Source organism: Musca autumnalis, unplaced genomic scaffold (assembly GCF_047663935.1).
Source record: "Musca autumnalis isolate F117 unplaced genomic scaffold, ASM4766393v1 scaffold_1, whole genome shotgun sequence".
In the NCBI taxonomy this organism is placed as follows: domain Eukaryota; kingdom Metazoa; phylum Arthropoda; class Insecta; order Diptera; family Muscidae; genus Musca; species Musca autumnalis.
The window spans coordinates 264,540,763-264,558,899 of record NW_027411644.1 but is presented as its reverse complement, the minus strand read 5'-3'; the positions used below and the strand labels follow the sequence as shown (position 1 = coordinate 264,558,899).

At 37.2% G+C, this 18,137-nt stretch overlaps 1 protein-coding gene across 1 annotated transcript in view; it reads right to left on the bottom strand.

Annotated features, from left to right (window-relative positions):
- LOC141389503 (serine protease 7-like) overlaps nucleotides 1-18,137 on the bottom strand; it is a 32,905-nt gene continuing 14,768 nt past the window's right edge. Inside the window, exons 2-5 of the mRNA XM_073961090.1 lie at nucleotides 7,527-7,735; nucleotides 7,247-7,457; nucleotides 789-894; nucleotides 1-713 (exon numbers count right to left, since the gene is read on the bottom strand). Coding sequence (XP_073817191.1) covers nucleotides 140-713; nucleotides 789-894; nucleotides 7,247-7,457; nucleotides 7,527-7,735 — 1,100 coding nt within the window. The 3' untranslated portion in view covers nucleotides 1-139. The remainder of the gene's footprint in view (nucleotides 714-788; nucleotides 895-7,246; nucleotides 7,458-7,526; nucleotides 7,736-18,137) is intronic.

The window sequence follows — 18,137 nt, the reverse complement described above, 5'->3', positions numbered from 1 at the left end:
ATCAGTTCAATGTTAGCTGTGCTTTATTTGTAGTCTTTGATGAGAAGAGAATGTACGGATTCTTTTTGTTTCTTCTAAACTCCATACAACAAAATACACGAGCAATGAAATATAGTTGACAAAATAAAGATGACTGTATTCATTTCCTAAGTTTCTTTTTGATCCAATCGGTATAGAGGGCAACACGAACATACACACCGGGCCAATCTTGAAGGCCGCAGCGACGTCCAAAGGAGACAATACCCTCCAGAACCCAAGCACCGTTACGATAGTGCATCAGTGGAGCTCCCGAATCACCACGACAACTATCTTGAAATGCTACGGAACCACCAGCACAAAGATGTGTTGGTTCTATACTCAAGCCGAATTTACCATATTGTTGACGGCAGAATTTCTGATCAGCCAAAGAAACTGCAACCTTTTGTTTAATGGGACTGCTGCTTTTAGTTTCAGTAGCACCCCAACCAGCCACTGTTAATTTTGTATCAGTTTTCAAACTGTATGCCGGCATTACTGAAGGTAAACATATGGGACGTATTGTCTGCGAATAACGTACATTACTGTCCAAACGCAGTAGGGCAACATCATGAACGGGCGTTTTTTGTTGACGATAATTTTCATGAATGATTTTCTTTTCAATACGCCAACTGCGATTTTCTTCACCAAAGAGGGAATTCTTTGTGTAATCAAGTACGCCCAGGCGTACACCGATTCTGAAAAGGTTAGGGGGAGATTGAATTAGTAAATTATTAAAAGCGATTAATTTGGAAAAAAAATGTGATACTTACAATTCTCCTTTTTGCTGTAATATGGGTCCTGTAACGCAATGGGCAGCTGTTATCACATAACGTGAAGTTATTAATGACCCAGCGCAAACAGATTCTTTGAAGGGATCTGGAAGAAAATAAATATATTGATATAATATTAATATCGTCTGCAATAATTTCCTGTTGAGAAGTGAAGATATTTGAAAACGAAACAATGCTATTTTAAAATGCGAAAAGTGGACCAAAACGAAGAACAACTATCAAAACATATTTTTAAAAAATAAATGATAATGGTAACCACAGTCTCTATACAAGCTCCTGGAATGTGGACGTAAAGCCACAATTGTTTAACGGATGAATGTACTGAAAAATCGACCTTCGTGGAGGTATGGTGGAGTACTACCCACAAATTTGACGATCTGAGGGAAGAGTTTTGGAGTAAATGTTCGAGAGCCTACGATTCCTGCATTCAAGCTACTGAAGAGATCTTGAATGAGCCTTGAGATCTGTTTTCCTTTGATGGTTCTTCTGGTGCTAGCTATATTGACGTGTCGGCTGCCTTTTGATGGTTCTTCTGGTGCTAGCTACATTGACGTGTCGGCTGCAAAGTGGGCAGTAGTGACAGTTTACCAGTTTAGTTGAAAGATTTGCGTAGTGACCCAAAAACACAAACCATTTTTTCGGAACTCCTACCCCCCAATTTTTTCCACTTGATCCAAAAACCTTTTATATGAAATTTTGTGACCATCGGTTAAACTTAACCCGTTCCAACCGTGCAATATTTGTTTCCATAGTAAACTGTATGGGGCCAAAGGTTAATTTTAACGAAAATTATCGAAAAGCCGCAATGATCGTCCAATCGAGGAAAAAACTTTACCGATTCGTTGTTGTGAATTAAAAAACGAGTCCTACAAACATTAATGAAAATCGGACCAAATTTTCATATTGCATCAATATGCATATCTGGCCGATTATGGGCAGTTTGGGCCCTAAAATATAGCTAATATTAAAATCCGAGCCGATTTTCACAAATATCCAGAACAATGAGTGGATAAAAGTTTATCATGGATTGGAAAATAATTGAGGCCTATAGAGCGATATCCTGAAAATTATCCTTTGGCCCCCATACAAAATACAATGGAAATAAATATCGGTCAGGGGTATCGGATTATCGTTAACCGATAATCATAAATTTTTGGGGAAAAATTAGGGGGTAGAAGTTCCAATTTTTTTTGGGTCTCTCTAGTGACCATAGTCTCATTGAGATTATCGTCACCTGAAATTTCCAAAGACGTAACCCTCAAAGGGTTACGTTGAGGGTTACGTCTTTGGGCATTTCAGATGACGTTATGGTCTCGCCGCGGCGACAACCGCAGGGTACTGAAAGTTTTCGAAGTTGTGTGCAACGAGATATAAACAGGGATCAATATGCGAACTGCGTTAAAGAGGCAGTATTAGAGGGCTTCAGGGCACTGACGTTAGATGACCAGGCAGCAGGCGTCAATGACGCACTGCGTATAAAGTCAAATGGTGGACCCGTGAGCTCTTTCAAATGCCGAGCGAAGTTTTGTATCTGAGAAAGCGTTTCCAAAGAGCGAGGATTACCAATGCGGGCTATCTAGTTCAGTGAAGAACAAAGTTCCTGTTGCTCTTAAGACGTACAAAGACGACCTGTCTAGAAGTAAATAAAACAATTGTAGGATCTTTATACAGGACAATAGGGAAAAGTATACATTCTCGTCTAAACGTCAGATTGGCATACAGGCGTTGCGCTTTAGCTCTACAGCGACTGCCGCAGGGTGGGCGGAAAATTTTGGTAATCCCCCCATTATAAGCAAAAATCGCCAGTTATCGACGGAATGATTGGGAGGGTTTATAAAGTTATCTGAAAAGTCATACCTAGGTACATTGAATCCTTTCTCTGTGGTTGCATTCGTCATGGGAACTTCCCGCGTGCTTGAAAACAGGCTGGAGTTGTAGTGCTGTTTATGTTGCCTGATCGAGTGAGTGGTAATCCTCGTTCGTATCGGGTCATAAGTCCTCTTCCAGGGCATGGAAATGTGTTACGAGGGCTTGTGTTGGCTAGGCCATGTTAGAATCATGAACGATTTTGAGCCCACTAAAAAGGGGTATAAATACCGTCAGCATGCCGGTACAGGCTTCGACGGATTTCTGAGCGTACCAAGTGGAAGACAAAATCAAAAAGCACGATATTCCAACAAGGGAACGAAAAAAAAAGAATTAGAGAGAAGTAAACATGTTTTCTTAGTTCAGCTTATAACACACATGTTCTGTAGAAGTTCGTGAGAAATACGGTAAACGCATGGATGCATCTTCAGAATACTCGTAATCTGAGCCGATCAAGTGACAAATATATCCTTGGCATATTTGTGGTAGTTAAAGATGCATTTGATTTCTTAGGCTAGCGTGCTTGCTAATTAAAGGTGCGACTTTCCAGCAGGAAAGTCGTAGGGTCTTAATTGGCCGCGTGGGTATTGGCCAGTGACAAGGCGGTGCTAATGCTGCTGAACGGCTCATAGTCATTCTCTCCACATTTGAATTGGTGATCACAGTACGTTAGTCCAGTACCTAGTCATATCTATGGCTGAGAGCTCCAAGGATCAGTTGACAGCTGTTGTTGCTGGTATGGCCAGAAGGGGTTTTGCGGAATTACTGGGGCTTGAACAGGCTTTTTGTGCGTACAATATATGGTGTGTTTTTTTGTTAACTGTGCAACATATGGTGCACCTGTGTGGTATGCCGCAACTAGTTTGGATCTGAGAAAGTTCCTGCCCTGTCAACGTCTGTCTGTGTGTCGGACTTCGACGGCTCAAGGTTTTTATGGGTGTGGGATGGCACCCCCACGTGGTGCAATGGTATGCGCACCCACCTTGCACAGTGAAGGTCGTGAGTTCGATTCCCAGGACAGGCAACATCAAGAATTTCAATGGTGGCAAAATAGACCTCAGTAATGTTGGCGACATTTCCTGAGTATTGCAGCCATGTAAAACTTCTCTACAAGCGGTGTCTTAAGACACGCCGTTCGGACTCGGCAATAAACAGTAGGTCCCATATCATTGAGCTAATATGAATCGAGCTGCACTCATTGATATGAGAGAAGTACATGTACTGACGGAATGTCAATACTAGTAAAGAGGAGGGGCGGGATGGATTAAATAGTTTTGAACGCGAAGTGTTCGTGAAGAGAATGGCGAGACTTAGTTGAGTTAATCCTTTCACATAATCACATGAGCAGTGGGTCGTGTTGATGCGGCGTCATGTCGTTCTTATGGATGTCGTGCCACTCGTTCAAATAGTTTGAAACCCACATGAAAATAAATATGGCTTACTAAACACGTTTTATTGTCATATTGTACACCTTACGTTAAAAAAATAGTTTTATTGTTTTCTTAAGTATTCGCCCATTATAGAAGCGCTTTTTCCACTCCGAATGAAACTTCTGCAAACCATGTGTTTTGAATGCTTCAACAGCATCTTCTTGCGACGCCCTTTTTTCTTGATATGTGGGATAAAAAGAAGTCAACGGATCCCCTGTCAGGGGTGTACGGCGGAAGACCCATCAATTCCCAGTTTTTTAGGTCAAAAAGCACTGGATTGAAGCAATGTATGAGAGCTCGGATTGTCATCGTGAACAATGATTCGTCTTTTCTTATTCGTTTTTCGAATTCCCCCGAAGACTTCAGGCAAACGAATTGTGCTGTACTACTCATAATTGACCGTCCAGTTTTGTCGAAGAAACAGGCGACCATTTGCTTCCAAGTGATTCTTCCATGAACAACTTTCGTTGGACTTGGTTCTTCTTCGAAGAGTTCCACGGTCGATTGTTGTTTGGTTTCCGGCTAATAGGAATAGTTGCATGATTCATTACGATCTAATAAACATCTTTAAAAGCAACGCGATCGTATTTTTTCAAAATTTCTTTGCGCCAATCGACAAGAGCCATTTTTGAGCGATTGTAAAATTGTGCTTGATCCAACGAGAAGAAACCATTTTTGTGGCTAGCTCTTCATGCAATATCGAATGTATGCTGTTTGAAGAATTTCCCAAGGAAGTGTTATAGGATGGTGCATCATCACCATACAAAGATTTAATTTCATCGATGCGCCCTTACCGTGATAATCCACGACGAAAGTTGTGGAAAATGGTTGGGCGAAAATGTTCACGAATAAATTCCATTTTTTGCAAATTTGATTTTTTCAAGTCACTGTAAACAGCCCAAAGCGTGGTCGTTCGTCAAACCGTAGTGGGCACTTTTAGGCTAAAAACTGTCAAACTTTCCAAATAATTTCGAATGGCGAGTACGTAGTGTTGCCTAGGCCAGAAACCTTTAGTATACCAATTTCACAGTTCCTCGCAGGTGTTGTGACTTTTATTTTTGATGAATCGGATTTTGGCAAATTTCACAAAACCGTGATATAGATTTTCTATGGTTCCCCCAAGTCGAAAAATTGCAGCCGAAAAGTCGACAGCGGCAATAAATTTTAAAGATCAAATAAAGCCATATTCCGAATTTAGGTAATCTATATAAATAACAAATAAAAAAGTATCAGTCGGCTTTGCCGACTGATATATACATTCAGCCTATTTGAATTGAAACTTTCTTCTACGGACAGACCGAATGTATTTAAGGTCTTTTCAGAATTTTGTGACCCTTTTTGGACTTTTGAAATTGCCGACAAAAATGTAGATTAGGATTAAAGTTCAAAAGTGTTGCGGAGGAGGTACTTGGGTCCATTATGGAAGTGGATCTTATTTTGGAAGTCATATCTTTACGATTGTTATCGTGCCCACTAGTCATTTCAGTGGGTCATAGTATAACTTTTGGACCAGTATGCCTGGAAGCACGGACTTGTTCGCGGAAAACATAATATCGCTGTAAACAGGACCACAACGAACTGCATCGGTATACACTTAAACACAAGCGTTAAACTTTTATGTGGGAGGTACCATGTGGAGAGGACCGATATTGTCCAGCTTAGAAGTTAAACCAAATTTGGACAACATATAAGGAGATGTCGAGCATACCATGTTAGTAAACTTTTTTTTAAGTATTGGCGGGAAATACCGGAAATTGTACACCGGTATTGTCAATATTCGCACTGAAAATAAGTTTGGACATAATAAGAAGAAGATCAAATTTTGGACCAAATCGGTTGTTCAATTCGAGAGCTACGTGTTCTCCAAGAAATATATATGGTGCCATGGTTTTTTTTACAGCTTTTGGGCTGTTTTCTTAAGAATTATGGACTTGCCCTGCAAAAATGTTTACGGTCGTAATTGAGAATGCAAGTTGCTTCAACAAAAATTAAAGTGATTCGAGAGCACGTCTTAAAGTGAACATATCCGAAATTTTGTGTGGGAGGTACCCGAAGGAATGGACAAATATAGTCCATATTTGAACCTGCTCTATATCTAGTAGATATATTAGGAGGAATAAAGTAAATGATACATTTAAAAAAATTACGAAGGTAATTGCGAGACAATTGTGGTTGTGTCTAAGACCGTACCTACTTTCTTAGGACCAAAAGACTTGACCACTCCTACTTTTTAAAATATATTACATCTACAAAACTACTGAACCGATTTTCCTGAAATTTTTAGGGAATGTACAGGAATGACCTCCGGACGCATATTTTCTTGAATTTCGAAGGGTACTTCCCTTTGCCATATTTAAAAAACGCCATATCTTTATGAATATAATTCAAATGCCGTCATAACTCATCTTAGGTTTTTATGGAAAGAAAATTTTACCGAGTCCACTTTTTTTAATTTTCATTTCAATTTAAAGTTTTTCTGCAAAAACTACTGAAACGATTTTCCTAAAACTGTCAAGGAATGTACAGGGATGGCCCCCGAAACATGCTATATATTTTATTGAATTCCAGAGGTGACGCTATATTATAAAATTTACGGATGAATCTACAATGTAGAACTTCTTTGGGGCCTACAGACCCGACCACGTCTGTTTTCTTAAATGTTATATCTCCAATACTACTGAAGCGATTTCCAACAAATGTGCAGCACAAGCTCAATGTTTGCCGTTGTTATGTATTTTGAATTTCAGAGGAGGCGGGGTACCTTCCTCACGCCTTTCTTTTAAACGCTATATGTATAAGCCAAACTTATGAACATCCCGTGGTCCAAAATGCTATATATTTTCGGAGCCTATTGTTTTTTAATCGCTATATTTGCTAAACTTATGAGTGCATCGGCTAACAAATTTTCGAGACAACGGTGGTTGCGCCCCCATCAAGAAAATACCTATTTTTGAATTGTCAAGCATAAAGTCCATAACAACAGCGGGCCGGGGTCTGCTAGTTTAATATATTTTCCAATATTAGAAGTCTCCTCTTGCTGTGTTTTCTGTTCACTAATTTATTTTTTATTTTGACAGCAATTTTAAGTATCAAATAGTCTTAATTGGATGACCTAGATTGTACTAGTCTAAAAACTCTTACCTGTATTTGAGTATTCCAAAAATGCCATCCATGGAAATTCATAAGCGTTGGCATCGTTGCCACCATAAATGCGATTATCAATAAACTCTCCGCCGCATGTTGGTGGTTCAGGCAATAATGATGATGATTCTGAGTTTCGTGAAACCGGCAGTAATACTAGTGGGCGATTTTCTGTTGTGGGATTAAATCCAAAGAAATTATCTCGTAAAATCTAAAAATTAAAAAAAAAATCATATAAATTAATATCGAATAATATTTTCAAAACTTGTTTCTTTCTTACATCTTCGGGAGCAATCGATTTGGATTGTAATACAAAGCCAGTGTCACTGGAGCAACAAACATAAGGGGTTTTTCCAAAGCCACCACCGCATGCAGATGCCTCAACGAATTCTCGATCACTGTTCATCAGTACCTGGCAGTTGTGTATGGCCACACATGTTCCAATGCGTCCATTGGGATTTTCACAACGCCTGTTGTTGGTAGACAAAGCTGGAAAATACAGAAATTTAGGAAAAAGTTTTTAGTAAAATGCAAATTGAAGATGACAGTAATATACATATCTTATTTTTAGTTGTGGGAAAATACAATAATGATGGGACTTCATTAATTATGCCCATGTTGGGAAATGCCCACATTGGTGTACAACTATGTTTTATATACAAGAACTGTGACATTTCTGTTTTAACGTTTTGGTTTGGAAAAATTCAAAATTGATAGGACATCACTAAGATATTTGAATTTTTGCTTTCATATTTGTACTGGATAAACCCCATAATATTTTTCAACTTTATTTATCACAAGAAGATGATGTTGTTTCTATCTGCCTTCTTTAGTTTAGGAAAAAAACTACAAAAATGCTGCACATCTGGGAAAATCCACCTTAGGAAATATATGTATATGTATATGTCTACCTACTAATTTTGAATTTTTTGCTGATTTAAGTATAAGAAACTGGTTTAATTCTTGGTGTTGGAGTTTTTTCGGTTTTGTTCTGCAAACCATATTATTTGGTTTTGCTAATTTTGAGGTTTTTGATTGACTTAATTAAAAATATGTTTATATGTTTGTTGCGGTTTTTTGTTATAGTTATTTAGTTTTAATTATTATTGATTTAATTCTCCAAAATGTCATTATTTTGTTTGTTTATATTTCAGATAATCAATGACATATTGTCCAGCAAACCTTAACCTCGGCAAGCTTACATTGTTCGAAAAATGATTTATTGTTTTTGCCGGTAACGTTATAGTTCAACAATGGTTTACTAAACAACAACAACAAAACTGCCGACTGTGTAATATTTTGAAAATGAAAGGTAAATATTTTTGAGACTATATCTTGACTAAGGAAATATAGAGAGAGGGAGAGCATTTAGTTTGGTATCCCAGAAACAGTATACAACTCGAAAGAGCAACTCAAAATGGGTATGACATTAAACGGCGATATATACACACAAGACGCCCAATAGATTCGGACCAACTTTGAATGTTGAAACCATATTTTTGAGGTATTGGTAACTTAATGTTTAATTGCCGACAAAGACGTTTGGATATCGACATTAAGAACGAGTCACTCCTCTACTCTGATTTTTATACAATTTGCAAAAATATATTCAATCATTCAGCGCAACTCCAAACAGAAATAAATAAAATTTATTTGAAAATTATCTTCGAGATAATATACATAATAAAAATTGGTTGGTCCAGCCCATCGTTACTGATCCATAGTTCAATAAACTTTATTGACCGACCTATTTCTTATTATCTCTTCAACAAATCATTCAATTAAACTAATTCTTTGTGAAGTAAACTACTTTAACAGAAATGCTAATTTATTCTAAGAATTCAGTTAAAAATAAAACCACCGACCGGCAAACTAAAATCACACCCTACAAAAAAGTAATAGGTACTACCCGAACACTAAATACAACAGTGACATAGGTACAAGCGAAAGCAAGAAAAACATCATCCAATTAACTTATATTAGTATTTTTAAAAAGTAAACCGTGCTAACAAATCATGACATAAGCTTAGCAACAAAGATAAGATTTGTGAAATGTTACATTTGGTCAGTGCTACTATATGCAGTCGAAACATGGACTATTAAAAGTGCAGATGAGAAGAAACTCGAAGCTTTCGAAATATGGATATATCGACGAATTTTAAGAATACCATATACCGCACACATAACAAACCAGGAAGTTCTTCGAAGAATGAACCATGACAGACAACTCCTGCATACTGTTAAATCGCGAAAAATCTCATACTTAGGTCATCTAATGAGAAATGAAAAATACAAATTTATACAAAACATTATAAAAAGCAAAATAGAAGGAAAAAACATTCAAGATTGGACGGGATACAGAGATGAAACCAAATTACTATATGCCGCTAAAAATCGAGAGCTTACATACACTTAGATAATATCTATATTTTGAAATACATTTTTGAATATGTAAACAATAATATTGTATGATCGCTTTACATCCGAATATCGGATACGCAAATAAAGAAGAAGAAGAAACAAAGGCGATTGTCGGGACGGGTCCGACCAATATCTATTTACCAGGTCACGTTAAGAGCACAACAACAACTCTATTTTGGCCGAAAGTTATTCAAGCTTTCGAAATGTTTGTTTAAGTTTTCATGCAATTTATTCACAATAATAACAATAACACATTGAAACCAACCGTCTGGCCGTTTTAGGCCACCACAACCTCTATGTATAAGCTTTGTGTTGTTCAACGTTTATTTTAGGGAGATACCAAAAGCATTCTCCACCTTGTAGTTTGATACCAGGTGACTTAAGGCAACAAATCGGAAATTGGGATAGTTGAACGTCATTTTTGAGAACGCACTTGGGACCGCTCTAAAGCTCAGCCTTCTTTAATATTGGTTACTTTTATTGAAATGGGCCTTGGATGGAATGGAAATCGTCAAAACTGGAAAACTGGAAAGGAATAGCGATTATTGCGACATCTCTATTGTTTCACCACATACGCCAACCTGCTTTGCATCATTGAACATCGAAATATTCGATGGATCAACAAAAAATTCGTAGTCGAAATCATGATACAGCTGGCAATATTTAAAATAGTGCCTTACTCTTTGGTACAAAAGTTTCTATTACTCCTAGGATGTTTGGTATTGAAAATGGGTTATATCGGTCCACGTTGTGGGTTATATCGGTCCCCATATGACGGAACATCGAAATATTCGATGGATCAGCATAAAATTCGAAGTGGAAATCAAGATACAGCTGGCAATATTTAAAATAGAGTTTAACTCTTTGGTACAACAGTTACTATTACTCCTAGGATGTGGTATTGAAAATGGGTTATATCCACGCTTTCATATAGGCCCCATATGACGGTACCGCCCGAATTTCGGTATTTTGAAAGTTTTAGGCTCATTATTACACCGAAATGGATGTAAATAGGATTTTTTTCTTTGGGGCCACACAACTTTTTCTCGGAAATTTGTCAGTACAAATCCACGTTGTGATATACCCCCATAAAGCCTCCCGATTTTGCTCTTTTGTAGGCTTTAGCCACATTATTCAACCGAAATGACTGAAATTTCATGTTTAGTTTTTGCCAGGGGTATAAACTACGAGTATGTCTGCGGAGAACTACAGGCGTAAGTCTTGGTTGTGGTATAGCCCTTATAGAATGATATAGCTAGATTTTTAAGGTTTAGCCACGTAACTATCGTTATAATTGCTCGGTATTTTGAAATATTTTACAACATTCTCGAGCTAACATGTATTAAATTTGGTTCTTAGTCTTCGTTTGAGGTATTAAATATATCCACCGGGAATTTTCGGTATAGCTTACTTTTCATACAGAAATAGCAGTAATTATTTTAAGGCTCCAAGGTACGTCACGATTTCACATTTTTCAATCAATGCAGCTCTAGTTTCCATTTTAAGGTTTCTAGTGGTTAAGGAACTTAGCGAAAATATTGTAGGCATAGGTGAACCCCAAATAACCCCCATATAAGGGTTTCTCCCAGTCGAAGTTGCTGTGATTGTGTTCTCATATTGGAAGATAAATGATACCGCCAGATGTGAAGTCTTTTTAAGGATATTTTTACTTGAAGTGGATGTAAGTAACTCCACGCAGAAAATGATCAATATAGGTTCATATTTTGGTATGTCCTACGAGGGCAGCACGATAACTATATGGCCTAACAATGAAAACTCGAAGATTTTCCATCAAAAATAGTTTTATTGTTGTCTATAGTTTTATTGTTGTCTTAAGTAGTCTCCAGAATGATTTAAACAGTTTTTTATGCGCTCAAACCAATTGTTGATGCACTTTTTCCACTCCGATTAAGACACCTCCAAAACATGGTTTTTGAACGCTTTTAAAGCATTTTCTGGCGACGAAAATCGTTTACCACGTCTTTTTTTTTTTTGATATGCTGGAATCAAATGAAGTCATTGGACCAGGGCTGTACGGCGGACGACCCATCAATTCCACGGTTTGTCCGGTCAAACAGACGCTGCTTTGAATCGGTGTGAGAGAGCTCACTTTGTCAGGATGCAGAATGGATCGTCTTCTCTAGTTCGTTTTTCGAATTTCTCTGGAGACTGCAGGCAAACAAATTGTAGTATACCACTCAGAATTAAACGTCCTACATTTCTCAAGGCGTATAGTCGCCAGACGGTCAGTTTTGCCGAAGAAACAGGCGACCATTTGTTTCGAAGTGCTTCTTATTTGAACAACTTTCGTTGGATTTGGCTCGCTTTTGAAGACCTATACGGTCGATTCCTGTTTTGTTTCGGTCTCCTAGGCATAGATCCAAGATTTGTCGTCTGTGGCTATTATATAAACGTCGATTGAAGCACCGTGATCGTTTTTATTCATAATTTCTTTGCAACAATCCACAAGAGCCTTTTTTTGATCGATTGTCCAATTTTGCCAGATCTTACGAGAAAAATCCATTTTTGCAGACATGTTTTCATGCAATATCAAATGTTAGTTGGTGGAAGCAAAACCCAAGGATGTCTCTTTCTTACGGTATATAACATAGCGATCTTGCATTGTCCGTTTACGCACGGCTTTATTTTTTTTTCTGGCACAACGTCCGATTTTTGGCGACCCTTAAGACCTTCGTTTTTTGGCGAGTGTCGGCCACAATTGAATTCATTTAATCAGTTTATCATAGTGCTATAGGATGGTCTTTTATCGACATAGAAATATTTAATTTGATCGATGCACTTTTGCCGTCATTATCCACGCCGAAAGTTGTGAAAAATTATCGGACGAAAATGTTCACAAGTAAATTCCATTTGTTTTTTGCAAAGTGATTTTTTCAAGTCACTGTAAACAACAAAACACATGATCGTATGACAAACAGTCTTGAGTAAGTTAAGGCTAACAAGTGAGCAAAGGCTATAGTCGGGACGGAGCCGACCATGTGATACCCTACACATAAGCTTTTCACTGGTAAACATTTCTTTTAGGGAATATAATCCGACTACCACCAAACATAATGTGCCTCTTTCTCTCTGGGACCCCCGTAAGCAACCAAAATTTCGTGACTATCCGATCAAAATTACGACCTGTAGCGTGATTGCAAAAAATGGAAGAATTGGATGCGTTACCGACTATTGTTTGACCACCTTCGCCAATCTACTTTACACCAATGTAAAGGTAATATTTTCTTCTTCAATTGACAAATTTTGCTGTTGGAATACCACTACTAGAAGCCGATATATTCACAAAGAATAAAACTATGAATTTGTCTCCACAAGAGTTTTTCCCATTCCGACCCCTAAATATTATCCGACTATAACCAAAATCAGTAGGCTTCTTACTCTGTGGGGCCCCCATCTACCCCCAAAATTTCGTGACTATCCGATCAAAATTCCACTGACTTTTGCGATATCTCGGTTGTTTGCCCACTTACGCCAACATACTTTGCATCAATATAAAGGAGATCTTTTCTTCTTCCATTGACGGGTTTCCTTTTGGAATACTCCTACCAGAAGCGGAGATATTTGCATAAGGAAAAAACGTTGAATTGTCTCCTCTGAGGGACTCGCATCAACTCCCAAAAAACTCGTGACGATCCGGTCAAAATTGCGACCTGTACCGTGATTATAAAAAATCGAAAAATGGGATGCCTTACCGACTATTGCGATATCTCTGCTGTTTGAGCACCTACGAAAATTTTACATCGTTGTAAAGGTGATATTATCTACTTTCCTTTCCAGGTTTTGCTTTTGATATACCTCTTAAAGAAACAGAGATATAAATAAAACGACCCCTGAACCCCTGAATATTATCCGACCATCATCAAAATCAATAGGCTTCTTCCTCTGTAGGACCCCCATAACCCAAAATTTCGTGACAATCCGATCAAAATTGCGACCTGTAGCGTGATTACAAGGTTTAGATGGACAGACGGACGGACGGACACACATAGCCAGATCGACTCAGCTCGTCGAGACATTCATTTTGGTATATATAAGTATGGGTCTACGACCATTATTTCGATGCGTTACAAACTTTTTGGCCAAAACCAACATATACAGTAGGCCGGGGCGATTTGTATGGAAGGAAAAAAGTGTTATCGGGCGCCTGGAGTTTCTGATTCTTGGGATTGTACTGAGCAAAAAAGTCAACTAGACCATATGTCTACGGTGAAAATCGAGCCCCCGGATTTTGACTTGAAGTTATTTTTCAAGGACTTTTGGATACTTTGACATATAAGAACAAAACCACTGAGATTTTCGATCCAACACAAAGACAACAATTGTAGCCAAGACAATAATAAAGAACTCTCTAGTACATCGCAAAAGCATTGGAACGCTCCTTCAGGTAGTTATGGCCTCGAGAAGGTGCACATTTTTCGGAAAATATCGATTAATGACACTGTGCTACAAAATGGGACTCAAAGTCAGTGGGTGGAAAATTCCTTTTGGAGATGAAAGCCCTTGGTGAGTGTACTAAGAACCCAAAAGGAAATATTCACCATAGGTCAAGTTTCCGAGATATCGCGTGATTAATGGTTTAATTTTGGCCCCTTAATTTGTGAGGAAATAGCTTCATATCTCTCTAACGCGTTATTGTAGCTTCATTTTGACATTACATTTCTTCGGTCAAATCGAATGGTGAATCTTTTTGTAGAATATTTCATCCCTCTAACTCAATTCCCTTCATGTCCTTTTCGTCCTTTATTTTTTGAACCGTAGTAAAAGCAACACAAGACGAGATTTTACAGCATCCAAATATTCTACAAAAATGTTGTTCAGAAGATTTTAGGTACGGTTCTCATTGATGACCAATCGATATTTCCCCGTTTTCATTGTCCTTTTTGACATTTACCCGGTTTTTGTTGAGAAAACTATGTTTTGTTTTTATGTATATTCGTTACTGGTCTGTGGTGCTTCTGAAATACTTACCATAAATAGCTCTTGTAATGACGAACACGTTAATAACAAATTTTATTTGAGGATAGATCCGGTTACCTATATTTTTGAATCGGATATTCTGATATTAAAACCGATTTTGGAACCGGTTTTAACTAACCGATTAACCGAATATGTATATCATTAGAAAGCTAATATAACGGTCGATCAAATGACAGCAAGTAGCTTATTACAACTTTGTTGGTTCCGTAGCTAGAAAAAAAACAGCTTTCTTAAATCGATTTTGATGTAAAATATCACTGGTTGAAAAATTCTTTTTGGCTATGAAAGTGCATGATAAAAAAACAACATAACATAAATTCATCTCACCATAACTTCGGAACCAATCGGTTAATCGGTTACTTAAAACCGGTTCCAAAATCGGTTTTAATATCAGAATATCCGGTTCAAAAATTTAGATAACCGGATCTATCCTCAAATAAAATTTGTTATTAACGTGTTCGTCATTACAAGAGCTATTTATGGTAAGTATTTCAGAAGCACCACAGACCAGTAACGAATATACATAAAAACAAAACATAGTTTTCTCAACAAAAACCGGGTAAATGTCAAAAAGGACCATGAAAACGGGGAAATATCGATTGGTCATCAATGAGAACCGTACCTAAAATCTTCTGAACAACATTTTTGTAGAATATTTGGATCCTGTAAAATCTCGTCTTGTGTTACTTTTACTACGTTTCAAAAAATAAAGGACGAAAAGGACATGAAAGGAATTGAGTTAGAGGGATGAAATATTCTACAAAAAGATTCACCATTCGATTTGACCGAAGAAATGTAATGTCAAAATTAAGCTACAATAACGCTTTAGAGAGATATGAAGCTATTTTCTCACAAATTAAGGGACCAAAATTAAACCATTAATCACGCGATATCTCGGAAACTTGACCTATGGTGAATATTTCCTTTTGGGTTCTTAGTACACTCACCAAGGGCTTTCATCTCCAAAAGGAATTTTCCACCCACTGACTTTGAGTCCCATTTTGTAGCACAGTGTCATTTATCGATATTTTCCGAAAAATGTGCACCTTCTCGAGGCCATAACTACCTGAAGGAGCGTTCCAATGATTTTGCTATGTACCAGAGAGTTCTTTATTATTGTCTTGGCTACAATTGTTGTCTTTGTGTTGGATCGAAAATCTCAGTGGTTTGGTTCTTATATGTCAAAATATCCAAAAATCCTTGAAAAATAACTTCAAGCCAAAATCCGGGGGCTCGATTTTCACCGTAGACATATGGTCTAGTTGACTTTTTTGCTCAGTACAATCCCAAGAATCAGAAACTCCAGGCGCCCGTGATGGTGTTCAAATCGCCCCACTCTAATATACAGGTATGTGATGAATTTCGAATCGATTTGCAATGAAAACGATTTGCCCAAAACGAGCGAATTGTTTTTAGATGTGATGGGATCCGCATCGAATTTCAATTCCACGTTGTTTCAATTTCATTAAATTCCCACAAACAAAAAACGGACTGGTGATCCCTAAGAAGAAAAATAGAAATAAAAAACACTTTTTAGTCTTGGCGATGGCAAAAGCCGAAAAAATTTAAACAAATAAATAAATTTGTATTCTTGTTTAACCCTCCGTCATGCACATGTATCTGGCCAGATATTTTACGAATTCAACTGCGATTTAAATATATTTCTGATTTAGCTAGGGGCTTGAGTCTCCAGGTACCCTCTACAAATATTGTAAGGTATCGTTTTATGAAAAAAACACTTAAAAAAAACAACAACAATCTAAATTTATGTAGAGTTTTTCATCTATACATCGTATACGTAGCGCATGTATATGACCAGATACACACACATTTTGCTCCAATCCGGTATGCCTACAACATTCGAAATCAGATTATACGTGTTTTAGGTGCTTACCTGAAGCTTTGTGAGACTTTTTTAATCAAGAATTAATTAAAACTTACTTTATAACTACTAAATTTAATTGAAATGAACTTTATACCAATTCTTGTTATTTTTTTGACATTACGAGTAAACACAAAAATACAATTTTTTTGTTTTATTTCTCATATTTTTTACACGGGTTAAGCATGTACTAAGAACAAAAAAAGTGAAAATATATATCTGCCTGGCGTGATAACAATACAAGAATATAATATTATCACTAAAATAGCATATTTTTCGTATAAATGTACTGAAATACTTACTGTATCTGGCCAGATACATGCGCTACGTACGTGACTATCGGAACATGTGCATGACGGAGGGTTAAATTGGCCTATATGGAGGTTTAGTGTGGAAATTCTTGTCCAATTACATGAGGAGAACTTTACAAACAGTGCAAACAACATATTTAGCGGATGTCTTCACTAATCTAGAGGAAAGAAACATGTTCAAAGTAGATTTTTTGATCCGTGTTTTTTTTTATCGAAATATCAAATATTTTCTTAACAAAATATACTAAATATAAGGCGAATAATTGTAAATTTATCTATTCTATATCCGTGTTTAAATTTCAAGCTTTTTTCCTAAAAAATATCAAAATTCATTACATCGTTTATAAATCGACCACAAAAATATGACCGTTTTCAAAACGAGAAAAATAAACGATTATCGAATTGCATCACACGTCTTTTTGATCAATTTTTCCATAGAACAAAATGGAATATGAAACCGATATCGAAAACAATTCGTTGAAGGAAAATGTACATGCATCACACCTACAGTCGTTTTTGACTCGTTTTGAGCTCGAAATAGATTTCCATCACATACCTGATAATACCCTCCCCACATAGTGGTGTAGGGTATAAAAAATGTAAAACTTTCCAAAAAATTTCAAATGTCGCTGACAACCAGTCATTTATTGATAACATTGGAGAAGAGTTTTCTGTTTAAATACAACGAACTAAGAGAACTGATGAGGCCGAAAATATAGTCTTCGGTACCTCCCGATTTTAAAGGTTGTGACCTCAATATTCCATCGTGCTGTCGGAAATTTGTCTAGGTTGGGGGTAAAAAACTTTCCACCTGAAACTTGTCGGTTTGAAACGGTATCTCCCGATCCCTCCCTGCTATAGATACAAAACATTATTGTAGGTACAAAACCTCTCTTGAAAAAATCAGAGGATGCAAAACCTAAATTCGAATAATTTTAAATATTGGTCCATGTTTTGGAAAGAATAGCGATGACGATCAGCTTAGTTCATACATTTATAAACGAAAGACAACTAATTGTACTTACAGTTCGAGGTGAGGATATAAAAAGTTCTTGCTTGTTATACCCTCAGCCTTTAGGCTAGAAAGGGTATATACACCAAAAAAGCGCCTCATCGAAATAACGGTTTTAGACCCCAAGTATGTTTGGACAAAATTCGTTTCAGACATTTTGGAGTCGATTTAGCCATGTCCGTCTGTCTAACTGTCTGTCCGTATGTCTGTCTGTCTGTCTGGCTGGTGCGCAGGATAACTCTCGAACGGATCAACAGATTCGAACCA